The 22,661-nt window shown below is 42.6% G+C and overlaps 1 protein-coding gene across 1 annotated transcript; it reads right to left on the minus strand.

Annotated features, from left to right (window-relative positions):
* Window positions 1-2,080: 2,080 nt before the first annotated feature.
* LOC311499563 (heparan sulfate glucosamine 3-O-sulfotransferase 5) lies at window positions 2,081-4,525 on the minus strand. The gene is made up of 2 exons (XM_084560586.1): window positions 4,343-4,525; window positions 2,081-3,065 (listed from the first exon to the last, which is right to left on the minus strand). Exons 1-2 carry the CDS (start codon window positions 4,447-4,449, stop codon window positions 2,135-2,137), a joined length of 1,038 nt encoding a protein of 345 aa, XP_084416712.1. The 5' UTR covers window positions 4,450-4,525; the 3' UTR covers window positions 2,081-2,134.
* Between the last annotated feature and the right edge of the window lie 18,136 nt (window positions 4,526-22,661).

Raw genomic sequence — 22,661 nt, forward strand, 5'->3', positions numbered from 1 at the left:
GAGATTGAAGAAACTACTAAAACTGGGTTAAGGACTGTCCAACGCATTATTAAAAACTGGAAGGATAGTGGGGAACCATCGCATCAGGTTTAGAAGAGAGGCAGATGAAGTGATGCACCCATCATGCCTAGTGTCTACTGTAGAAGCCTGTGGGGGCAGCGCTATGATCTGGGGTTGCTGCAGTTGCTCAGGTCTAGGTTCAGCAACATTATGTTGCCCAAAGAATGAGGTCAGCTGACTACCTGAATATACTGAATGACCAGGTTATTCCATCAATGGATTTTTTCTTCTCTGATGTTCAAGGGCATATTCCAAGATGACAATGTCAGGATTCATGGGGCTCAGATTGTGAAAGAGTGGTTCAGGGAGCATGAGACATCATTGTCACACATGGATTGGCCACCACAGAGTCCAGACCTTAACCCCATTGAGAATCTTTGGGATGTGCTGGAGAAGGCTTTGTGCAGTGGTCAGACTCTCCCATCATCAAAACAAGATCTTGGTGAAAAATGAATGCAACAGTGGATGGAAATAAATCTTGTGACATTGCAGAAGGTTACTGAAACAATGCCACAGCGAATGTAATCAAAGCTTAAGGCGGTCCAACGAAATATTAGAGTGTGTGACTTTTGTTTTTTGGTGGTGATTTTTATTTTTTTTTTTTTTGCCAGGCAGTGTAGTTGTTAATGGAAATACCACATTTTGGGATTACAGCTTTGAATTACATAGTTTTGAATACATAACATAATCCTTCAATTTATACCACAGTGGATCTCTATGCTAGGCTATGTTGAGGACCAGGTCATAATCTCTCATAATCTCTTAAAAGTAGTTCTTGACATGCTGTCTGACCAAACTGGCAATAAAATGTGTTTACAGTGGTTCTAAACATCCACACTGGACAGGGAAGTGAAACGCTGGTTACAATAGAAAGGGAGGAGACACAGTGTCATTTAATAAGGATAATTCAGACGATCTCTGCGGGGAGACATTGATAGTGTGGTACTGGGTCGCATCCAGGTCCTCTCTCACCTCTATTAAGATGGCCAATCACAGCATAAATTGTGTGTGAATGTTGGATCATCAGTTTGAGTAAGCTACAGATAATGGGCCCAAAGCTGTGCGACCATCTTACATGCAGGTCAGACTGGCAATAAATCCATCATATCACTTCCTCCCATTCATAGTAAAAGTGAAATAACACTCAGTAAATCATCTGTGTACATGTTCTTTTAATTTGACCTTTTTTTTTTAACAACACACGTATGATACAGAATGGATATTTGCACAGAAACAGACACATTTTGCTTAACATCACAGAATAAACAGTTGGTTTGACAGCAATCATCCAAGGATTATTTTTTTCCCACTATGGCTTTTTGAAGGACTTTTGGCAAACCAATGAGAAAGTTGTAGGGGAAAGAAACGGGATACTTCCATGAAAAGCACAAGTTCAAGTCCTAATACTTAAAAAGGTGACAGTCCAACTCAAAACACTGAATCTCTTATGATAAATCTCGCCTGTCCTTCAGACTTGATCGCGTGTTGAGAATTAAAGGACGCCATATTCTAATGGATCGATCACAGCGGGTATTAAATGAAAGACATTGAGGAAGAAAAAAAGAGATCTAACACAAGAGTCCATTATGTTTTAATTGCTTCTGGATTGCACATGCAGTTTTGGTCGAGTAAACAACATGATGGGGGTCAAAATTTGTGTTGTTTAACAGCTGTGATTTTTTTTTTGTTTTGTTTTGAAGGAGTTTTACCTTGAATAAAAGCATCACACGTAAAGCTTATCTATCAACAGCGTGGATGTCGATGTGTGATAGTCCTTAAAAAATAATCTCTCCAATTAATCGCACAGCTCGGCACTAGTTTTTCTTCACGTGGAAAACACTGACAGACGGGAGATTTAATTTGCAAGAAAAAGTGCTTTGAAGTAAATCTTTTAGTCAAACCATCAAATTATTTTCACGCACACAAAAAATACTTACATCAAGTTCCTTGTATATTTGGTCACACGGTCATTGTTGTAATAAATTCAGTCAAAGTGCTATTAATATCCTTTGAGATCTCATAGCTGGCTTATTTTTTAAACACCAACGATCTCAATGGAGGAGTTCCAAACTCATCATGGCCAGCTGAATGTCCTACCAGTGATTTGGTAAAATTTCTGATTGAAGGGATGAAAGAACTTCTGCAGTTTAGTCACTACAGATGGGTCCACCTCGGGATGGATGCGTCCCTTGCTGCCTGCCAGGCACTTGTTAAAGACAATGTTAAATCGCAGACAGTAAAATCCCCTGGTGGCGTTGAAGTACAAGTTATATTGGCTGATCCTGGAGGGGAGGTTGAGGAAGCGCTCGACGAGCTGCAGCTCTGGTAGCGGGTCTGTAATGAGGCGGTCCCCGTCCACAATGTGGAACTGCTCCACGGGAAAGTACTTCAGCCAGCGCTCTAGGTGTTTGGTGTAAATGCTGGTCCGGACAGCTTTATACTTTGTGTTCACCTCGCACGTGTTGGTGTCAATGGCCAGATTCTCAAACTTGTGGTAGGTCTTGTTTTTGCGCTCCTTGCCCTCTAGCACTTGGGTGTAGTCAGACACGGCTCTGGTGGTGGGCTCGCGAACGATGATCAGCAGCTTGATGGAGGAGTTCATCTTGAAGATGCGCTCAGGGACCTCCTCTGTGATGAAGTAGGCGGGGCTCTTCTCAATGGTTATCTGATGAGAGAAGGAGAAGGGCATCTTCTCCCTGTACCAGTCAATGCCCCGGGCATAGTTTTGGTCGTTGTCAAAGAAGTGAATCTCCTGCGAGGCCTTGACCACTGCTGGATGCAGGTTGAGCATTTCCAGCAGAGCACGGGTGCCCCCTTTGCGCACCCCAATGATGATGGCCTGAGGCAGCTGCTGGACCAGGTTGTGCAGGCGGATTTGCTCTTTGGTGGCATTGCCCTTACGTAGTTCATGGAGCAGGCCACGCTTAAACTGCAGGGTGCGGAGTGGGATTTGCTCTGGCTCAGGCGGGTGCAGTCTGCTCTCAATGGGGCAAATTGGCTGTAGCCTGAAGAAGAGACAACAAAAACAGTCATTAGAAATCAAGGTCAATAAGGTCTAAGATAACAGATCTTGTTCATTCTTAATCCTTATTAGTTATACTACTGGAGTGTAAGCATTTAACTCTCGGTAGTGCTTTGCCTGTCCAGCTCTGGTGAAGTCCATGCCAGTAATGTACAGCTTTTGTGCTGCTCATCACAGAAAGTCTGCAGCTCAAGAAGCGATGTTTACTTGGTGAGGGCTGATCACATACTGTACATAGAAATGGTTTTCCATTTCAGGTGACTACGCTTCACGGTCGGAACCATGCGTGTGGAGACCATCCGTTCACCTTTTCTGCGTTGCACAAAGACAAGACGGTTGGAACCAAAGATCTCAAATTTGGACTCATTAGACCAAAGCACAGATTTCATCTGGTCTAATGTCCATTCCTAGTGTTTCTTGGCCCAAACAAATCTCTTCTGCTTGTTGCTTTTCCTCAGTAGTGGTTTTCTAGCAGCTATATGAGCATAAAGGCCTGATTGGCGCATTCTCCTCAGAACAGTTGATGTAGAGATGTGTCTGCTACTAGAACTGTGCGGCATTGATCTGGGCTCTAATCTGAGCTGCTGTTAACTTGCCATTTCTGAGGCTGGTGACTCAGATGAACTTATCCTAAGCAGCAGAGGTGACTCTTGGTCTTCCAGCCTTGTCGTAGCGCTTGATGGTTTTTGCAACTGCACTTGGGGACACATTTCAAGTTTTTGCAATTTTCCGGACTGACTTAAAGTAGTTCTTAAAGTAATGATGGACTGTCCTTTTTCTTTACTTAGCTGATTGGTTCTTGCCATAATATGAATTCTAACAGTTGTCAAATAGGGCTGTCAGCTGTGTACCAACCTGACTTCTGCACAACACAACTGATGGTCCCAACCCCATTAAGAAGGCAAGGAATTCTACAAATGAAACCTGACAAGGCACGCCCGTGAAATGAACACCATTTCAGGTGACTACATCATGAAGCTCATTGAGAGAAGTCCAAGGGTTTGCAGCGCTGTCAACAAAGCAAAGGGTGGCTATTTTGAGGACTCAAGAATATGAATCATATTTGGAGTTATTTCACACTTTTTTTATTGTTCATTCACAGTTTTGATGTCTTCAGTGAGGATCTACAATGTAAATAGTCATGAAAATGAAGAAAAAACATTAAATGAGAGGTTGTGTCCAAACTTTTGACAGGTAGAGTATGCCAGATCATTACCAAATAAAGGTGGTACGTCTTAGAATTCAACCATGATGACTCACCTATCCAAAGTCCCTACCCTGGCCACGAGATAGAGGACACTTCCGATAGCAAGGCTGCCCAGAACGAAGAGCTTCTGTCTCAGCAGTGCCTGCTGTTTGAATAGCATGGCCCTCCATCAATCTTCAGGACTGCGTCTTCAGCCTGCAGAGAGCCAAGCACATAAACCACTAATCACCGGGGGAAGAGAGACAGCCTAATGTTTATTAACACACACTCAATCAAGCCTTACAAGTGATTAAGCCGCAGTCACATGCCTGCAAAGTGCTGCAGTACCATTAAAGGAAATGCTCACCCACCAGCCGCTACTTTGTTACTTTTATTTATTTCAGACAAGTCGACAGTCACGTTTGATGTACCGGCTTGCAGCGAGGGACTGCAAATTAGGGCTTCCGCTTGAGAATTTAAAAGAACTCTCTAAGTGCGAGCGCACAGAAAGTGACGGCTGCACTCTATGTCAACCAAAGAATGGAACAAATAGCTGTGTGTTTTCTGAATTCAGGTGATTAACCCACAGAGATTTATCAGCCAACTGCAGTTATCCAGAGATATAAGCTTTCGTCACGATTTTCAGCCAATTGATAAGGGTATTTGTGGTGCAACTGTATTATTTGACTGACTTTTATTATCGTTTCTCTCTCAGGGCTTCTTCAGTTCTAAAAGACCGATGGGGAGTTTGGGTTATAATAGGAACATCTACGGGTGTTGTCCACCTAGAACTTCCATGACTAGGGAATGTTAATGACCTGAAACTCATTTGTAGTTGAGTTTGATCCTGTACTGAAATGTGGTTTGAAATGTTTGAATTCACCCTTCCAACCCTTCAAACCAGAGAATACGTTTCTGCCTCGGTGTGTTTTGAAGGGTTTCTTCAAACCCGGTATCTCAGTGAGACAGAAACGTGTTCACCCCAAAGATAAAACCCCAGATGAAAACAGAGCAACGTAGTTTACACTGTTCAGTGCAGCGAGGAAGGTATAGGCTTGCACATTGTTGAACCCATCCACAAATGCGTGGCTCAAGACAGGAGAGCCACCGGGAAACGATTCAACGGTCCACTTACACCTGAAGGACAAAGGACACTCCCTTGAGGGCAACGACGACTACATTTTAGCCAGAGAAGACAGATGGTTTGAAAGAGGAATAAAGGAAGCCATCTATGTCCACTATTGTTACGCCCCTCTGCACCTCCACTGGCCGTGCAAGTGTCTTTGGCTTGTGCTTAATCACCTTAACCAGCCAAACCTGAGAAGACTGAATAAAAGGGGTAACTCCGTCATGTGTTTCCACTTTATGTTGCGCCTCTCGGCCCGGGTCGTAACACTGTGTCAAACCCCTTTCTGAACAGGGGAGGTGGACTGAGTATCTTTCATCAGCACAGTCTTAACATGTGTCCCCAAGAAGTTTACATCAGGACGCTGGAGCATTTGGGCAATAACGAGTCGTTAGGGCGCCATTCATTATGTGCCACACTCAGTCCTTTAACTCCACGTGTCCTTTGTTTGGGATGTTTTCTTGACCTCAAATCTAAACTGAGAATCTTCAGATAGAAGGTATAAAAAAAAGGACTTAGTGGATGCTTATTGCTCTTTTAACCTTCAAAAAAAAATAAAAAATAAAAAATTCTGCTTTTCGTCCAAGAGAGGGCACTAGAGCCTTTTAAACAGATGGAACACAGGCGTTGGTCTCGCTGTAATTAAAGGAAATACTTTTTTTTCTCTACAGACCAGTACCTGAACCCTTCCTGCATAAGCTTAGCACAGTCTAACTGTGTGAATTATGACATAACAGTTCCACACAGAAGTCATGGCACTATTACAGTCCGGCCATTACAACAGAGCATCGACCTCCAGAGAGCTTCTGACCCACCGTGACTAGAAAACATTTCACTCATATTGTCGTGCGGTGACTTCTGATCAGAGACCAGCAGAGCAACTGCAGTTTCACCAGTCTGACAAAGCAGAAGTTGGTTGGCTGGGGGCCGGTCAGGGGTTTGCGGAGCCCTATTTAGAAATAAATATGTCTGTGAAGCTTCTCAGTCATCCAGGTCATGGTATATCCAAAAACATTAAAGAAAGGCAACTGAAGAACTGAAGAAGCTGCTCGAATGAGTGGCGAAACATCTTCAAGGAACTCGAAAAGAAATGTTTTTCATTACGGCCTGTATCACTGAAATAAGTAGGGGCCAATAAATGATTCTCAACTGATTCTAATTGAAATAAAGATGACTCTATATTTTTAGTGACCAACCACTCTGACAGTCTTCAAACAAGAACTCTTGAGAACATGTTATCTAGAACATTTTCAGAGTGTAAAGGGTAAAGGACGTAACACATTAATTATAAGTTTGTGTCCTTGCATGATTCAGTGCACTCAGAAGTTTTACTACTATACACTCTATACTCTCAGTAAAGTAATCAAATGATGTACTATATCTATGTGGTTGACTTTAAGACCTTGGGTTACTTCACTACATTTTGCCGTTGCTTTCATTAATATCGTAGTCTAGGTTGGTTCATTCTTCTTTACTTCTTTACTACTTACGTTTTCACTATTACAGAATTAGTATTATAATTATTTTTTAGCATTAACTAATATCCCATAATTAGCGCTTGCTAATGCTCATGCTCATTTCACAATTAATGCTAATATTAATTCCTATAGTAGGAAGGAAGATTCGTGTCACCACAAGTCAAGAGTATTTTTAGATTGTGGATCACGAGGGTCACTACTACTTTCTCACAATATACACCTATATGAGGCACAACATTATGACCACCTTCCTAATATTGTGTAGGTCTCCCTTGTGCCTCCGAAACAGTTGAGGCTCATCAGAGAATGGACATGGGCCTTCTGAGGGTGTCCTGTGGTGTCTGGCAACAGGATGTTGTTAGATTTTTAAAACCCTTTAAAAATGGAGGCTTTGTGCATTTTACTTGCAGAGACTCATGGCATACACCACTTGCAGCATGCTATCACAAGGATACACAGAAATTGTTTGCCCCATCAACTACAACTAAAACACCTGTAGCATGCAGTGAACACAACAGGGTGCCTGGAACGAGTGATCTATTATGTAGCAGTTTATTTTCATTAACTATGCACTGGGCCATAGCCATTTTTTTTTCTTCTTCTTTTTAAGGGCAATTACCATTTTTTTACAACTTGGACCTTATTTCTGGCATAAAATACGATCGTTTACTCACCCATATAACTTTGGTGTCATTTGGAGTCTTTCGGACGATATTTAGATCAGCGTATATCCATATAGTGGGAGTGAATGGGGCACCGAAACGCAGCCTCTAAATAACGCATTATCTGCTGCTAAACTTGTTCATTTCACAAATATTTTGTTATGATACGCTAGTGTTATTCCCCGCATGTGGATCTAAATATCGTCCGAACGACTCCAAATGACCGATTGGACCTCCAAAGTAAACGATTGTATTTTATGCCAGAAATAAGGTCCAGGTTGAAAAAACGGTAATTCCTATTTAAGCTTTGATAATTTTCAGTCTTGCTGTACCTCAGTTACAAGACTCATATACTTTAAAGAAAATATAAATCTGCTTTAGCTCACAAAGTTGATGCAAACATAATTCTAATCCAACAGTTCTGGTAAAACGTTTCACGATGCTCACTTCTGAAACAACACGGCTGCTCCTGCCACTCCTGGTTATTTAGCTCGTCTATAAAGATACAAGATTCTCATGCGGCGTGACCTCAATAAACTTTCTTCTGGTGGGGCTCGAAGGCTCAGGAACGTTTTGATCTTACAGCCAGAGGGGAGCAAGCGTCGCAGTGAGAGAAAACACAAAACGGTGACAACCTTCTTCACAAACGCTGGGCATGAAGCAGTGAGCGATGAAATGTTCGGCAAGGGAAATAAAATTTGCCTGCAGATGCTGCGGATTGAAGTGCACTGTCAGTAATAGTCTTGAACGTGGGGGAGTTCTCCCTGCAGTAATCGCACTTGGGGTCTCTGATCAGAAAAATCAAATAGCATTTTTAAGTAAGTTTGGAGAGTTTTGTTTCTTTTTTTCCGAGTAAAAAGAACGATATTCAGGGGCTCCATGCGATGTTTGCAACTGTTCCATAACCTAGCAATAAGCTGTATTCAGCAAAGAGTAGAAACACTGTGTAGTGTTTGTCTACATGTCAACACGAAATAGACTGTTAACTAAACGCTAAAGCGAAGAAGGCTACAATAAAGTGTGCAGCAAGGATGAAAACTACACTGTCCAGGAGTGTGCTAAAAATGGTAAGTTTGTCCTGAGGGTGGCGTTATTGAAAAGGTCACGGGGTCTATAAAATCTAAATGAGCAGTTCAGTAAACCTTTGAAAGAAGAAATCACACATTTCTACAAATACCTCTACATTACTACATCAGTAAGGTCACTTAAAGTCTCTTTACTTGTGTTACTTCACTATGTTTAATTTACCATACCAATACTCCACAAATTGCATTTGTTAATGTTAATAGTGCATGCAAACCAAACAAACAAAGCATTTTTTTTTTTTTTATCATTTGTGAGCAGCTACCAGATAACTCACTGCAGCTCTAGGATTAAAAGAGCTTTTTGCTTTCTGCTAATGCTAATATACTCTAGATATTACTTGCCAGTTTAACCGCCGTCATGACTGATGTGGCCACCGTTCAGCCAAAGTCGCAAAGGACTGCTCTAACCTCTATTTTTAGTTTGCGGAGCACCCAAAGTTTGAAATACAGAATGCAGAATGCAGAAAGCTTTATTAATCCCCGAAGGGCAGTTCAGTTTCTACAGTCCACCATCTAGACATACAACCATTCACACAACAATAATACACTGCAGGAGTACCAGGAGTAAATACAACACGCTGTATGGATGGCTTTGAACTAATGACAAAGTGATGTTTTGAGCAAATGACAGCTGTAACAAGTAAACAGCTTGTTCTCCAGTAATGCACTGCAACCACAAAGCTGTGTCATGACAATCCACTTCACACAGCTTTACAAATGTTAACCAGTGACAGAACTGGTGCACATTTTCAAAGACTGTCAAAATCAAAAAAAGTTATCTCTTTATCAAAGGCATTTAAACACTACCTGGCCAAAAAAAAAAGTCGCCATCAAAAACAAAAGTCACACACTCTAATAATTCGTTCTTAATCCAGTTTTAGTAGTTTCTACACCACCACGGGATGTGTCTTTAAGAAATGAGAAGCTACTCATTGCATCAGTTGGGGTTAAATAGCTTGTTGCCAGCTGAAAGATAATCACCCATGCAGTAATTATCCAATAGGAGGCTCGTACATATTTGCTTAGTTAAATCCAGGTGATGACTTTTTTATTTATTTATTTATTTTTTGGCCAGGCAGTGTTTGTGAGGGGGAAAAAAGGCATCTAACATGAATTTGGCTTTTTGGTGGTGAAAATAAACTCTCCAAACATTCATGAGAAAGGCAGCAGCAGCAGCAGCAGAGTACTGATGGAGTGAAGTCAGCTAAGGACGTTGTAGAGAGAGAAGAGAGGGGACAGAGCACTGATGAATTATTCACCGCTATGTGCTTTATTATTGTTATTGATCAAGGCTGTGATTCTGCTGTTCAGCTCAGAGCTCCACCCTCTGTTGACCTCCACTCCCCTTCTCTAGCCCAGATGTCCATTTTGTGATATTACACCAACATTATTCATCATCATTGTTGCACATCCCCTTGTCTCCAAATCTACTTTGACATCTCATCATTGTGACATTGTGTATTTTATAAGAAGCACCGAGGTAAGAAATACACAGCGGTGCATGTATGCATTTGCATGTGCAAATATACTTAAACGTAGATACTTTAAAGGGGAATTACCGTTTTTCACAACCTGGACCTTATTTCTGGCATAAAATATGATCTTTTACTCACCCATATAACTTTGGTGTCAATTGAAGTAATTCGGAAGATATTTAGATCCAATGGAGCGCCGCGTATATATCCATATAGTGGGAGTGACTGAGGCACCGAAACGCAGCCTCTAAATAACACATTATCTGCTGCGAAACTTGTTCATTTCACCAATATTTTGTTATGATACGCTAGTGCTATTCCCCTTTGAGTCCGGAGTTACCTGTTATCTATTCGCGGACGTGCAGCGGTTTGTTGTTCTTTGGCCAGCTGTTCCTCCCTCTGCCTCAGCATCCTCCTTTCAACGAGCTCCTCATCCGTATACTCTGGCTCAAAACGGTAAGGACGTCCATCATAAACAAAGTCGTCGTCCACAACCTCAGAATCGGAAAAATATTCAGCCATGTTGCAAAAAACTAGCAGTAGCAAATTACAGGTAAACAACCAGTCCGTCGTGGGTGCATGCAGCGCTCAGAGATGACATCATCCAGGTCAGAGGTTAGTAGGTCAATCTACAGACCCCAGATGATGATAACAGGTAACTCTGGACTCAACGGGGAATAGCACTAGCATATCATAACAAAATATTGGTGAAATTAATGAGTTTCGTGGAAGATAATGCGTTTCGGTGCCCCAGTCACTTCCACTATATGGATATACGCGGCGCTCTGCTGGATCTAAATATCTTCCGAACGACTCCAAATGACACCAAAGCTATATGGGTGAGTAAACGATCGTATTTTATGCCAGAAATAAGGTCCAGTTTGTAAAAAATGGTAATTCCTCTTTAATAATATAACAGACTTGCACCAACCAGCTTTATAAAATATGAATCTAACTTCAACCCAACCAAAGTGTACACACACATGTATTTCTTCAATCAGAAGGCAGGTCTCCCATGATGGCCTGGGGCATAGTCAACACAAACACCCTCATATTGCCCTCGGATAATCGCCTTTTGCCTGTCATGTATTAGGCATGTTACTAAAGCATAATGTACATTTCTGCTGCTTTAATTGAATGCATTCAACAATATAGTCTATTTTTAACATTCTGTTGTCCTGGATTACTCATCTAAAGTGTTATTGTCCCATTTCAGTCACACTGGGGTTATGTGCGTGTGTTTTGTTGACGCGTTTCTCTACGTGTGAAGAACTGACTCTGCCTGCTGCTATGGATATACGAACTGTTGGAAGAAGCTGTGGCCCGTTTCAGCAACCCCACTTTCAAGAAGAATAGATGAAAAAGCAGAGGACATCAAAACACCCGCCGCTGGAGTGGCTTAATGAATCACCACGGCGCCCTATCCAGGTTGATGAGTGTGCCGGTGTTGAAAACAAGCGCTGCTGAAAAAAGCCACTCAGGTGAATGGTGAAACGCCTTGTTTTAGCATTGTTTTATATGACCTAGGTGACCGGGAATATTCACAGATCTATCTCCAGTGTGTAGCACAGGCGAGAAGCTGTGGGAAGGCCGGACAAACAAAACCTACCGGGCAAAAACTTAATCAGCACGGTCATGGCAACGTTCTGCAGCAACGCAAAAGGCTGCATCGGCGGTTAATCACTCAACCAAATCCTAATTAAGATGATTTGGGATGTGTTGTGCTGCGGGCTGCAGGGAAAGCAGCTGCGCGTATTTGGCAAGCATTACAGGTGACGGCATTATGAAGCACAGTATGAATGATGAGCCAGACATCCTCTTCAGAACGAGCAGTGAGCATTGTTTTGAAAACATAATGAAATATCTGCCATGCACTATGCAACTCACCATCAATCTGACCTTTAGATGTATGACCTAACTACACTGGCTTGTGTTGTGCTGTTGACATTAGGGTAATGACATGACCATACCAGGGAGCACATTATGTTCGCATTGAGTTGAAGCTCTGGGTCACACTCCAGGGATGTGTTTATATCTAACCCTGAAAGAGAGGAGGATGTTCTGGCGTTCTGCAGCTCCTCACGGTAAACAGACACTTATCAGAAATCCAGAAACTGATTAGCTCCCTGGGCTTGCAGGCTGGCCTTGCATGTAAACCCTGAGAGAGCACCCCCACCCTCCATCCCCGAACACAAACGGCTAATTACCGAGCCTCACACAGCTCCGACGTGACAGCTGAAGAACACAGTATCCCAGTGTCTGGCTGTACTCTGGACAGCTGTGTGACCTTCAAACCCGATATAAGACGGCAATCATAGACTCAGAGCTGGGAGACAAACAAGAGGAGATATCCCCACGAGTTTTTTTTTACTGTTTTATCTCCTCAAATAACTACACACAGAATGCACACAAACCTAAAATAGAGGCTCCTTTGAGAGCTTCAGATGAGTGACATGATGTGTCCTTTCAAGAGGTGTGACAGCACACAGCCTCGTACACCTCACTTCAAACATTTAACTGTCATCGTAATCTTCTTTCCACTTTACTCTGTGTTTTTGAGCACATGCCAAAGGGGAATAAAATCACTCCCAAAAATAGGCCAGGGCTGAATGGTAACAACAAACGCAGTGGAAACAGCTTCATGGAGTAGTGATTACTCCGGAAACTCTTTTTCTTACTAAGAACAACCAAACAAACGTTGCACGCGATCTGTAACGAGCGTTCAAAGTTAGCAGTCTGCTGAGTCGGTGTCAGTCACGATTGTCAGTCATGGTTGTCAGTCACGTGATGACTTGCAAGCTTTAATAACATTAAATTACTAATCCAGAACCAACTCTTTGGTTAAACCTGCCCCACAAATGATTTGAGGTGTAGATTTTTCAATTTGGATTCTACGTGCATGCTTCAGATGCATGTATGACAGATGTACAGTATGTTTATCTTATCTTGTTCCTCCTGTTGCTCTCGTCTCCTCTTTTTTTCCTGCCCCCCCCCCGCATATGAGCTTAGTTTAGCTGAAGGTTTCTTCCTGACCTTTGTACAACTTTAAATAAAAAATGAATCGACACATTATAATGTGCACAGCGCTGACAAAATGTGCGATTTTCACTAAAACAATGAAAACAAAATTCTTTGAATGTTCATTTTAATTATCCCATACTGTGTGCACTGTAAAGCAAAGGTAATGTTATGGTTCTTATTAGCTATTTATGGAGTTAGTGTTTTGAAAGGCGTCTAACCAAGACAGAGAAACACATTGTCCCCAGCAGACTTGAGATTGTCTACCTTGTGTCACATTTTTGCCCGTGTCCCTGTACACTGTGACGAGCAACAAGATTAAGGAAGAAGGCTGTTTTTTTTTAGCTTTTGAGTTAAGTGCACTAAAGGTATTTGTTAGCAGAGGACATCTGTCTGTGTGTGTGTGTTTGTGTGTTATGCGAGGGACTCTCTTCTTTCCTTTCCACCTTTGGGAGAATCTTGAATCACATTAGGTACAAACACCTGCTGGCAAAGAGGTCTCCAAAGCAGCTGCGTGGCTGCTGCTGCTGCTGATTAACGACCAGCCTTCCCAGAGCAGAGACGACGTCCTAGCCTAGCAGCTTTCCAGCTGCGGGTTCTGGAAGGAACAGGGAGCTGTTGAATGCCTGGGTGTAGGCAGGCAGCGCTGCCAGGCCTACAGGCGCTGCCTCTCAATTGCCAGTACCCTCTACCCTCTGCAAAAGCCTCCCTCTGCAGCTTCAGTTCATCTGATATTCTTATTTTACCCTGATGAGTTGTTCCTCAGTCTCTCTTCACCATGTACAGGGAGGAGTTAGAAGAATGGGTATTCTTCCAGACATTCGATTGTCTGCTGAAAACATGTCTATACCCAGAGATCTGGTCTGATTTACTCAGCGAGACACGTTCAGGAAGGGTCATTGCACTTCTGGAGTTTCAACACTGCGATCTATGGTAGTGGCTAATTTGACGAAGCCTATGAGGCACTGTGAGCGCTCAAAACCTGGAAATGTTACCACCCACACAGATGCAGCAACTGTTTCTTCTACTAACAACAAAACAATCCAACAGACAAGCGGTTCTTCGTTTAAAAGAGGGCCCATTACAGGAACTGTTATTTATCAGTTCCTAACATCTAGCATTATGATTCTGGGTGTTGAAACCAATATTGTATAAAAAAGTAAAATATAAGGGCCTAACGAAGAATGGTGTTTTTTTCCTGCGTGAAAATGAAAACAGCATTGTACGAGCGTTTGTGGCAACGTCCAGTTAATGAATCGTAACTCAGCTTGATCCTGATTTTCCAGTCAATAAACGTTTCCCATCAATAACCGTTGGGACCGTAAATGTCAACACCAAATTTCATGATAATCCGCCCAACAGACTCTATGAAGCAGTCCTGCCCATGGTGTCACATTATTCTGCTGACCTACGAGTGGCAGGTGCACAAAAAGTAGATACATGCAGAAGTGAAGCAAGGGAAAAGAATAATGAAGGCTAGCAATTATGGCTGGATTTAAAATAGTTGTCCTACTTTATTTGAGATGAAGCGTACACACAATGCACTTTGGTGAGTAAAACGGGACACGTTTAAAGCCGTGTTAATTGGTGTTTTGGCCACTTGGGTGCAGCAGAATTGAAAAAAAAAAAAACTGACAACAATCAGGAACCACCTTCCCAGTATTGTGCAGGTCTTCCTTGTGCCTCCAAAACAGTTGTGGCCCATCAGAGAATGGACATGGGCCTTCTGAGGGTGTCCTGAATGCTGTTAGTGGGAGGCCTTTGGGTCCTATGGGTTGAGGGGAGGGTCCTCTGTGGATCATCCCACAGATACTTGATCAGTTTGGGATCTAGTGAATTTGGAGACCAGGCCAAACCCTGTGCTGTTCTTCATGTTGTGTCTGTGTCAGGCTGCATCCTGCTGGGGATGGCTGCTGCCATCAAGGAGTGTCATTGCTATGGGGTTGGGGGTTTGCCTGGTCTGGTCTGGGTGGGTGGTACAGGTGGTTTTAATGTTGTGGCTGATCAGTGTACCGTAAAATCAACTTTTAGAGTTGGTATGGGAACTGCGTGAGCAAATAGTTATATTACTTACTCATGCAACAGCCACTGAACAACAGTAGTGTTCATCCTGAGTCACACAGTGAGTTCTGGCTGATGAAGGTGACGGAATGCAATAAAAGTTGCTATGAAGAAAGCTGCAAAACAATGAGCTGAAAGACAATAAAGCACTTGAAACATTGCGTGCAATTATCTACTCTTTTGTTAATATAAAATATAGTGTGCAACTACTGAAGCAGTTCTACTTTTGTTGTTGATGGAATGTTCACACAAAATAGTTGTCCTTTAAAACTTATGGACACAGCCAACTGAAGAAGTCAAGTGCCCCTTTTAAGAACTCAAAAAGGAGATAAGCCAAATCCCATCTCATCTCAAAATATCTGCCAGTTAATCTGTATGAGTCAGCACACCTGATCATCCAGCCGAACAAAACCCCTCTCTTTCCCGAGATTCGGCAGGAGATTGAAAAACACACTGGGTGCTTTTCTCTTGTTCATGTTTGATGAGAGATTCCTATCGGCAAATTATGAGTACATACACAAACACAGAGACAAAGGGAGCAAACAAACACCATTATCCCTTGAATCAGGGACAGTACCGACCACACAGGAAAAAACCTTGTTGTTTAATGTCATAGCTGGACTAGCAGGGGCCCTGGGGGGATGAGCAGTGAGAATAAGGTCGCTGGCAGAGGCTAAAGCTGAGTAATGTGTAAGTGATGAGCTTCTGAGTCAGGAAAACACTACAGGGATTGCTGAGATCTCTCCCCTGCTGTACAACTGGCTTGAGCCATTCACCTCCTTGACCGTCAGCTCAGTGTTCTGATCAGTTCCTCTTTGTCGACTCGAAAACCCGCCAACCTTGGGCTGTCCTTGCAGTGTAGTTTCAATCAGGCCTCGGCCGTGAAAGCTTTTGCATACTACGCCCCTCAAAAGCCGCATCAAGAAATGAGACGCGTCTAGCCTCTCAGCTGTAAGTGAAGCGGATAGGATGTTAGCGGGGATTCGACAGCTTGCGCGAATGTCCCGGGGTTTGTGGAGGATGAGGGGAGAGAAGGGCGGGGGAGCCAGAGGTGGCTCTAGGTGTAGGGCCCGAGCGAGGGCCGACATATGTGTGGAGCTAATTAACCACCCAGAGCTTAGGCGAAAACCTTTTAACTGTTTCCAGCCATCCAACACCTCGTGATTTCCTCTGACAGGCCCTCTGCTCCACTTTGCATAAGAACGCCAGGGCGAGTGTTTAAATTTTCATCCAGCTCCCCCAGCAGAGTCCTATCATGAGTGCCCGGGATCATCTTTCCAGCAGGCTGTCAGCAGTTAGAACAGCTCAGAAGGACACACTCATGAGCGTGTGTGTCTCATTGAGCCTCAGGTCGATCAACTTTTCACTTTTTCACAAAAAGCAAGACAAGAAACTACTGTGCAATTTCTATTAATCGTCGCAATCAAGGGGAAATCTAATTTGCTGACTCATCATTTCTCCTACATCCATTCATGCTGACTATAAGAACCAATGAAAACTGTTCACTTACTAATACAGCGGTGGACAAACCAAGGCCCTACCATTGACTTGATGACCTTTGTGAAAGCTGAATATATCGTCCTGACGCATAGATCTTTATTCTTCATGTTTGTCGTTGCATTGAGCCCTACGTTACCAATCAATAGACCAAATAAAAAAAAGTTGACAGTGAGGATGGCAGCGAGTTTTTAAAAAGTAGTGGACAGCGAAATCATTTTTTACAGAACGTCAAGGTAAGCCAGCGTGTTTTGTTTGCCAAGAAAATGTCATGGTAGAACAGTATCACCCATCACCACTTTCCACCAACCATGCTAAATATGCTAGCAACCAGTGGTGGACAAACCAAGGCCCTGCCGTTGACTTGATGACCTTTGTGAAAGCTGAATCTATCGTCCTGACGCATAGGTCTTTATTCTCCATGTTTGTCGTTGCATTGAACCCTACGTTAACAATGAATAGACCAAATTAAAAAAAGGTTGACAGTGAGGATGGCAATATCACCCATCACCATTTTCCACCAACCATGCTAACTACGCTAGCAACCAGTCAGTGCATAGCTCATAGGTTAGCAGCAAATTACAGACCAAGCAAAATCATTTTTTCCAACAAACTACTATTCAGGAGTAAAGCACCAAGGCAAATTATTTGCCGGCATTCAAATTAGCAAAGGCCGGCAAGCCCTTTAATCGGAAAGAGATTTTCTGAAAGACTGTACAGTAGAGACAGCAAGTCTCTGTATCATGCAGAATAGTTACTCGCCGTATAGAACTAATTGACAAAGGCTTGGCCAGAGAGTTAAAGGAAAAAGTGGAGTCATTTAAAGGGGAACTGTCGTTTTTTTCAACCTGGACCTTATTTCTGGCATAAAATATGATCGTTTACTCACCCATATAACTTTGGTGTTATTTGGAGTCGTTCTGACAATATTTAGATCCGCGTATATCCATATAGTGGGAGTGACTGGGGCACCGAAATGCAGCCTCTAAATAACTCATTATCTGCCGCGAAACTTGTTCATTTCACCAGTATTTTATTATGATACGCTAGTGCTATTCATCATTACTTTACCACTCTACCGTCCGTTGGTCAAGTTTGGAGAAAGTATGTGTTCCAAGGGTACTGATCATATTCAGCACATCACACCGACAGGTTTCTTGTTCATATCCAATATCCTGCATCACCTGATAGGAGCGCTACATCTGTGCTACGGGCGATAGTGTTGATACCGAGATTAGCATGTGTTTCCAGACTGGAGCGATGCCACCCCTGTCACACTCCATCGAGCCACATCACTGTTTCACGTCAGTCACAGATTGCCTAGCCAGCTGTACGTACCTTTGTAGTACACTGACATCTGGCTGACACTCTTCCAGAGGGACCTACAGTGGAATGAACAGGAAGCAGAGCAGTGTCTTACTCAAGGACATGCAGCTGTTGATAGATATGTTGTCTGTTGTGGAAATCAAAGCACCGAGCTTCTTGTTATAAGCCTGTATTTGTATTAATATTAGGTCACTGGTATGGTGTGGTACTTGACTGCTAATGAAATGTTCAGCTGTTATAAGATGTACACAGTTGTATTTGGTATCAAACTTGTAGCTCAAGGCCTCAGTTAGCAAACTAAAGCACCAGTAGAGTGCCAAAAGATTAAGTATAATATAAATTAGGTCAGTAATTCAGATCAAGGTATATCCAAAAAAAAAAAAAAAAAGGCTCAAACAAGGGCAACTGGACTTGTAAAGTTTCTTGAATACGTTTCTTTCTCCACTCAAGTGTAAGACAGAATCAAAACTGTTTTCTCAAACTACAAGTACTGTAGATATCTGGTCAGGGAACACCCCAACTCCCCGCCAGTCATTTAGAACTGAAGAAGCTACTTGACTGAGTGGTGGAACGTCTTCAAGAAACTCTAGAAGTCCAGTTGCCCTTGTTTCAGCTTGTTTTTTGGACGCATACATTATGTTTGACAATGATCCCAAGAAGATGTTTAGTTCAACTGTCTCACTACTTTCCCATTGTGCCACATTGCTTAAAGTGACATACCTTTTTGAGAACGACCTCCCTCTACCCTGTAATCTGCAGAGAACCTCTGCAGACTGTACTTTGTACACATCTGTTGAACCTCTCTCATTCCTATAAGAATTAAATATTTGACAAAGTATTTGCATAAGAATTTGGTGTCAGAAGTGGGATCCTAGGTTTGACTGTCTAGACGTCTTTGAGGGAGTTGCCGTGACTGGTCGTTCAGGACAGACAAATGCTTCTGCCCCTTGGTAGAGGCACTAATGCTCACTGGCGTCTCCTATAATCCAAATGTAGCGTAATTAGGTGCAATAAGGAACCTTTGTACGGCTATTTAGTACCATATGCAGAGATTAAAATTGCTTACGCAGCGTCAACATTTCTGAGTACGTAGGACACACAAGGGGATGTCCTGTGTGGAAATTAAGAATATCACATGATAGATCACCGTTTGAGGTACAGAATGGGATAGGAATTGGGAAAAGAGAGACCTGTTGGCGTAATACTACGCTCCAGTGAAACCTTGCTGGTGTACCACCCCTGAGCTTCATCTGATTGGCAAGAATCCTTTAAAGCCCTCCCCCCAATTCATGCCAACTGGACTGCACTGTCTGACTGGACTACTATTTAGGGAACACAGGCTCAGTTCACCCTCACATGGCCTACACAGACTGCCCATGACTATCAGATCCTCTGCCTTTAGGACTGTTGTTTTTGTTGACCCACACTGTGACAGTGCTCCGACAAGTCATTTCACCATGTCCTCATTGGCAGATCAGATTTTCTCACTACTCTCGGAATATGCTGTTGGACTGATAACAGACCCTGTAATGTTAACTCCAAAGAGTGATTATATACCTAAGGTTCTACAATATCCACTTAGAGAGGATACCCTACAAAGAATTAAACCCGTTTTGCCTCACTTCTACAAGCAGAAGTCATCAGTCCCAAAAGTGTTTTTTTTTTTTTTTTTTTGAGTGGTTCTCTGTTAGTGATTTGTCCATTGCATTTTACTGTGTCCCAGTTCACAAGTAACCTCAGTTTTGGTTTGCAGTCTTCAATGGGAAGCGCTACACATTTACTTGACTCTGTCAAGGTTACTACTCTTCTGATCCCGTTGCTAAGGGCAACGCCTGAGCAGATGCTGCAGTCAAAGCAGCAGCCTCCAAAACAATTCCACAGTACGCACACATACCTTTCTCCCCACTTCTCTCCAGTTTCACTCACTGACCCAACAACACTGAGATTATTCCTCAGCGGGGAATCCCAGAAAAGATCTCTAGTGACAATCGAACTTGTTTTGCAAGCTCTAGGAGGCGCTGTTGAGTGTGAAAATTAGACAGTTGAGACAAAACTTGCAAAATGCAGTGCAGACTCAAAACTTACATGGACAAAAGCACTGGCTAATGTGCTGACGTGCATGAGAAAGTCGAAGTGCATGCAATCTAACCTTTTGTCTTTTGAGATCCTTTTTACAACTCCTTCTCACACAGGCATGTTTCCCAGAGGAAGGACAACTCCTCCAGAGACCACCATTTGTGGAGACGCTAACCCTAACCCTAACCAGGCGATTGGTTCTTGATTAAGACTCCTCGGAAGAAGTCCTGGAGACAATAAGAAGTGCAAACTCTTGCTGACCGCCCACACCACAATTAAAGTTGCTAAAAGGCCAACCTGGGTTCATTCATTACATTGCAATTCCATCAGGTTGGCACCCCAGAGTACCCCTGCTACAGCAACATCTCACTCAATACATAAATCAGTGATCCTGCATTATCAACACAGTGATCGAGTGTGAGTCTAGCGTCACTCTCTCTGCACCGGTGAATCACATGAATACAAATACACGTTCCTGAGAGTAACATTCACACGAGTGTCCTTGCGGTGCCAATGATAGACAAAGGTGGAGCGCACAAGATTGTGGCATCCATTCAGACGCTGGGCTTTTGTTGCCTGCGTCTTACTAACTTCTGTCAAAAGCAAAAACAGACATTGCTGTTTCCTAAGCACGATTTTAATGATGATACGTTTTAAACCTTTAAAGTACAGCGGAACATAGACGGTTTAACCTACGCATGTAGCCTACGCCGGTGTGAGCCATTTATACTTGTGTGCTCATCAGTCTGGCTTGCCCTGTAACAACAGCTTCTTACTCTGTAAAAAAGCCTATTACTGATCAAACAACTAGTGGGTAGGTTCCAGTGTAGTGCTTTGTGTTCAGGGCATGGGCATTGATTTAGGTGTTGAGACCATTATGTTTCCTCTGGAAAAACTGGCACACAGGGTGAAACACATCTGCATGCAGACTTTATAGGCACACTTTAAGGAAAGACACTCAAAGTCACGGTGTGTATTTGTGTGTACTTCTGCCAACTCCCACTCAGCATGAGTGAGTAGAAAATGTATCACAGACTGGCACTTGAATGGATAAATGGCCATAAATACACCACAAGGGTGGGGAGGAAATATGAGCAAAAACGCCAAGGGACCAAAACATCTTTGTGTTGCCCAAAGGAGGAAGTCTGTCCGCCCATTAAGTGCTGCAGATTTGCCTGAAAGATGAGGTGACTCTTTAAGTGCACTTGATGTCTGAAATTGGTTAAAAGTAGGGGGTAAAATGCAAAGCTAGTCAAAGAAGACACATACTCTTTTTCACAGACTCTGCAAGATCCCCACTTCAGTGCTGTAAGCAGTGCATGAGCTGCCTGTCATCTGCTCAGGGAGCCGGTCAGCTGTTGCCAGTCAGGGCAGGAAGCTCTGCTTGGTTGGGCAGATTTCTTCATACAGGTCCTTTTAACTATGTTCCCCTTCAAACCCCTGACCCAGCGTCACTGAACTGTGAACCAACTTCATATTCCGGACATTATTTTACTCCGTTTAAAATGCTTAAACAGTATGTTAACCCAATACCTTTAAAATATTAGGACGCAAAAATGGATATTGTTTATAATAAAAAGAGAGATCTGCAAATTACAGGTTTACAGGTTTGATTCTTCCTGTTGAGGACATTCATGGGCACACCACCTATAATGTTAACCTGTAGTGCTAAAACAATGCTGCAATTTTGTTTCCAGTACTCGTAGATCGTATCATCAGTGCTAAATATTTGCCGTGATATCTTGCACAGTATGTAGTACTCCAGTGTATATTGACAAATTCTTGCTTAAAGGGGAACTATTGTTTTTTTTATAACCTTTACCTTATTTCTGGCATAAAATACGATCGTTTACTCTTTTGTGTAATTTGTATTCCTTCGGCAGATAATTAGATCAGTGTATATCCATGTAGTGGGAGTGACTGGGGCAACGAAACGCAGCTTCTAAATAACGCATTATCTGCTGCAAAACTCATTCATTTCACCAATATTTTGTTATCGTACGCTAGTGCTATTCCCCGTTGAGTCCGGAGTTATCTGTTAACATCATCCAGGGCCAAAATATTGGTGAAATGAATGAGTTTTTCCAGGCAGATAATGCCTTACTTAGAGGCTGCGTTTCGGTGCCCCAGTCACTCCCACTACATGGATATACGCTGATCTAATTATCTCCCAAAGGAATACAAATTACACAAAAGTTATATGGATGAGTGGACGACCGTATTTTATGCTAGAAATAAGGTCCAGGTTGTAAACAGCAGTAGTTCCCCTTTAAGTTAGCTAGACCTCATAAAGTCTGCTAGCATCAGTTGTCATTTCGGCCAGAAAAACAAGCAGTCTTGTCTTAAAAATTATATGTTTTATGTTTAGTTTGTATCATGTCTGTATCATGTATAGAAGTATTAATAAGAATTTCAAGTGATAAATCTGGACATGGAAACATGGAAAACTTGGCAGCTTGTGGTAGCGTTCCTGTAAGCCTAAGGGGCTAGAAAACAATTAATGCAGCATTACTAAACACACAAACAGATCTTATTTCAGACAGTACTTTAATGTCTTCCCAGTCACGATATTGACTTCCGCATATGCAT

Source organism: Chelon labrosus (genome assembly GCF_963514085.1).
Source record: "Chelon labrosus genome assembly, chromosome: 14".
NCBI lineage: Eukaryota > Metazoa > Chordata > Actinopteri > Mugiliformes > Mugilidae > Chelon > Chelon labrosus.

Bases quoted from the DNA above. Each gene is read 5' to 3' on its own strand.
- LOC311499563 (XM_084560586.1), bottom strand. From the start codon at position 4,449: ATGCTATTCAAACAGCAGGCACTGCTGAGACAGAAGCTCTTCGTTCTG. The intron at 3,066-4,342 runs GTGAGTCATCAT...TCTCTTCTTCAG, and splicing joins AGGGTAGGGACTTTGGATAG to GCTACAGCCAATTTGCCCCA.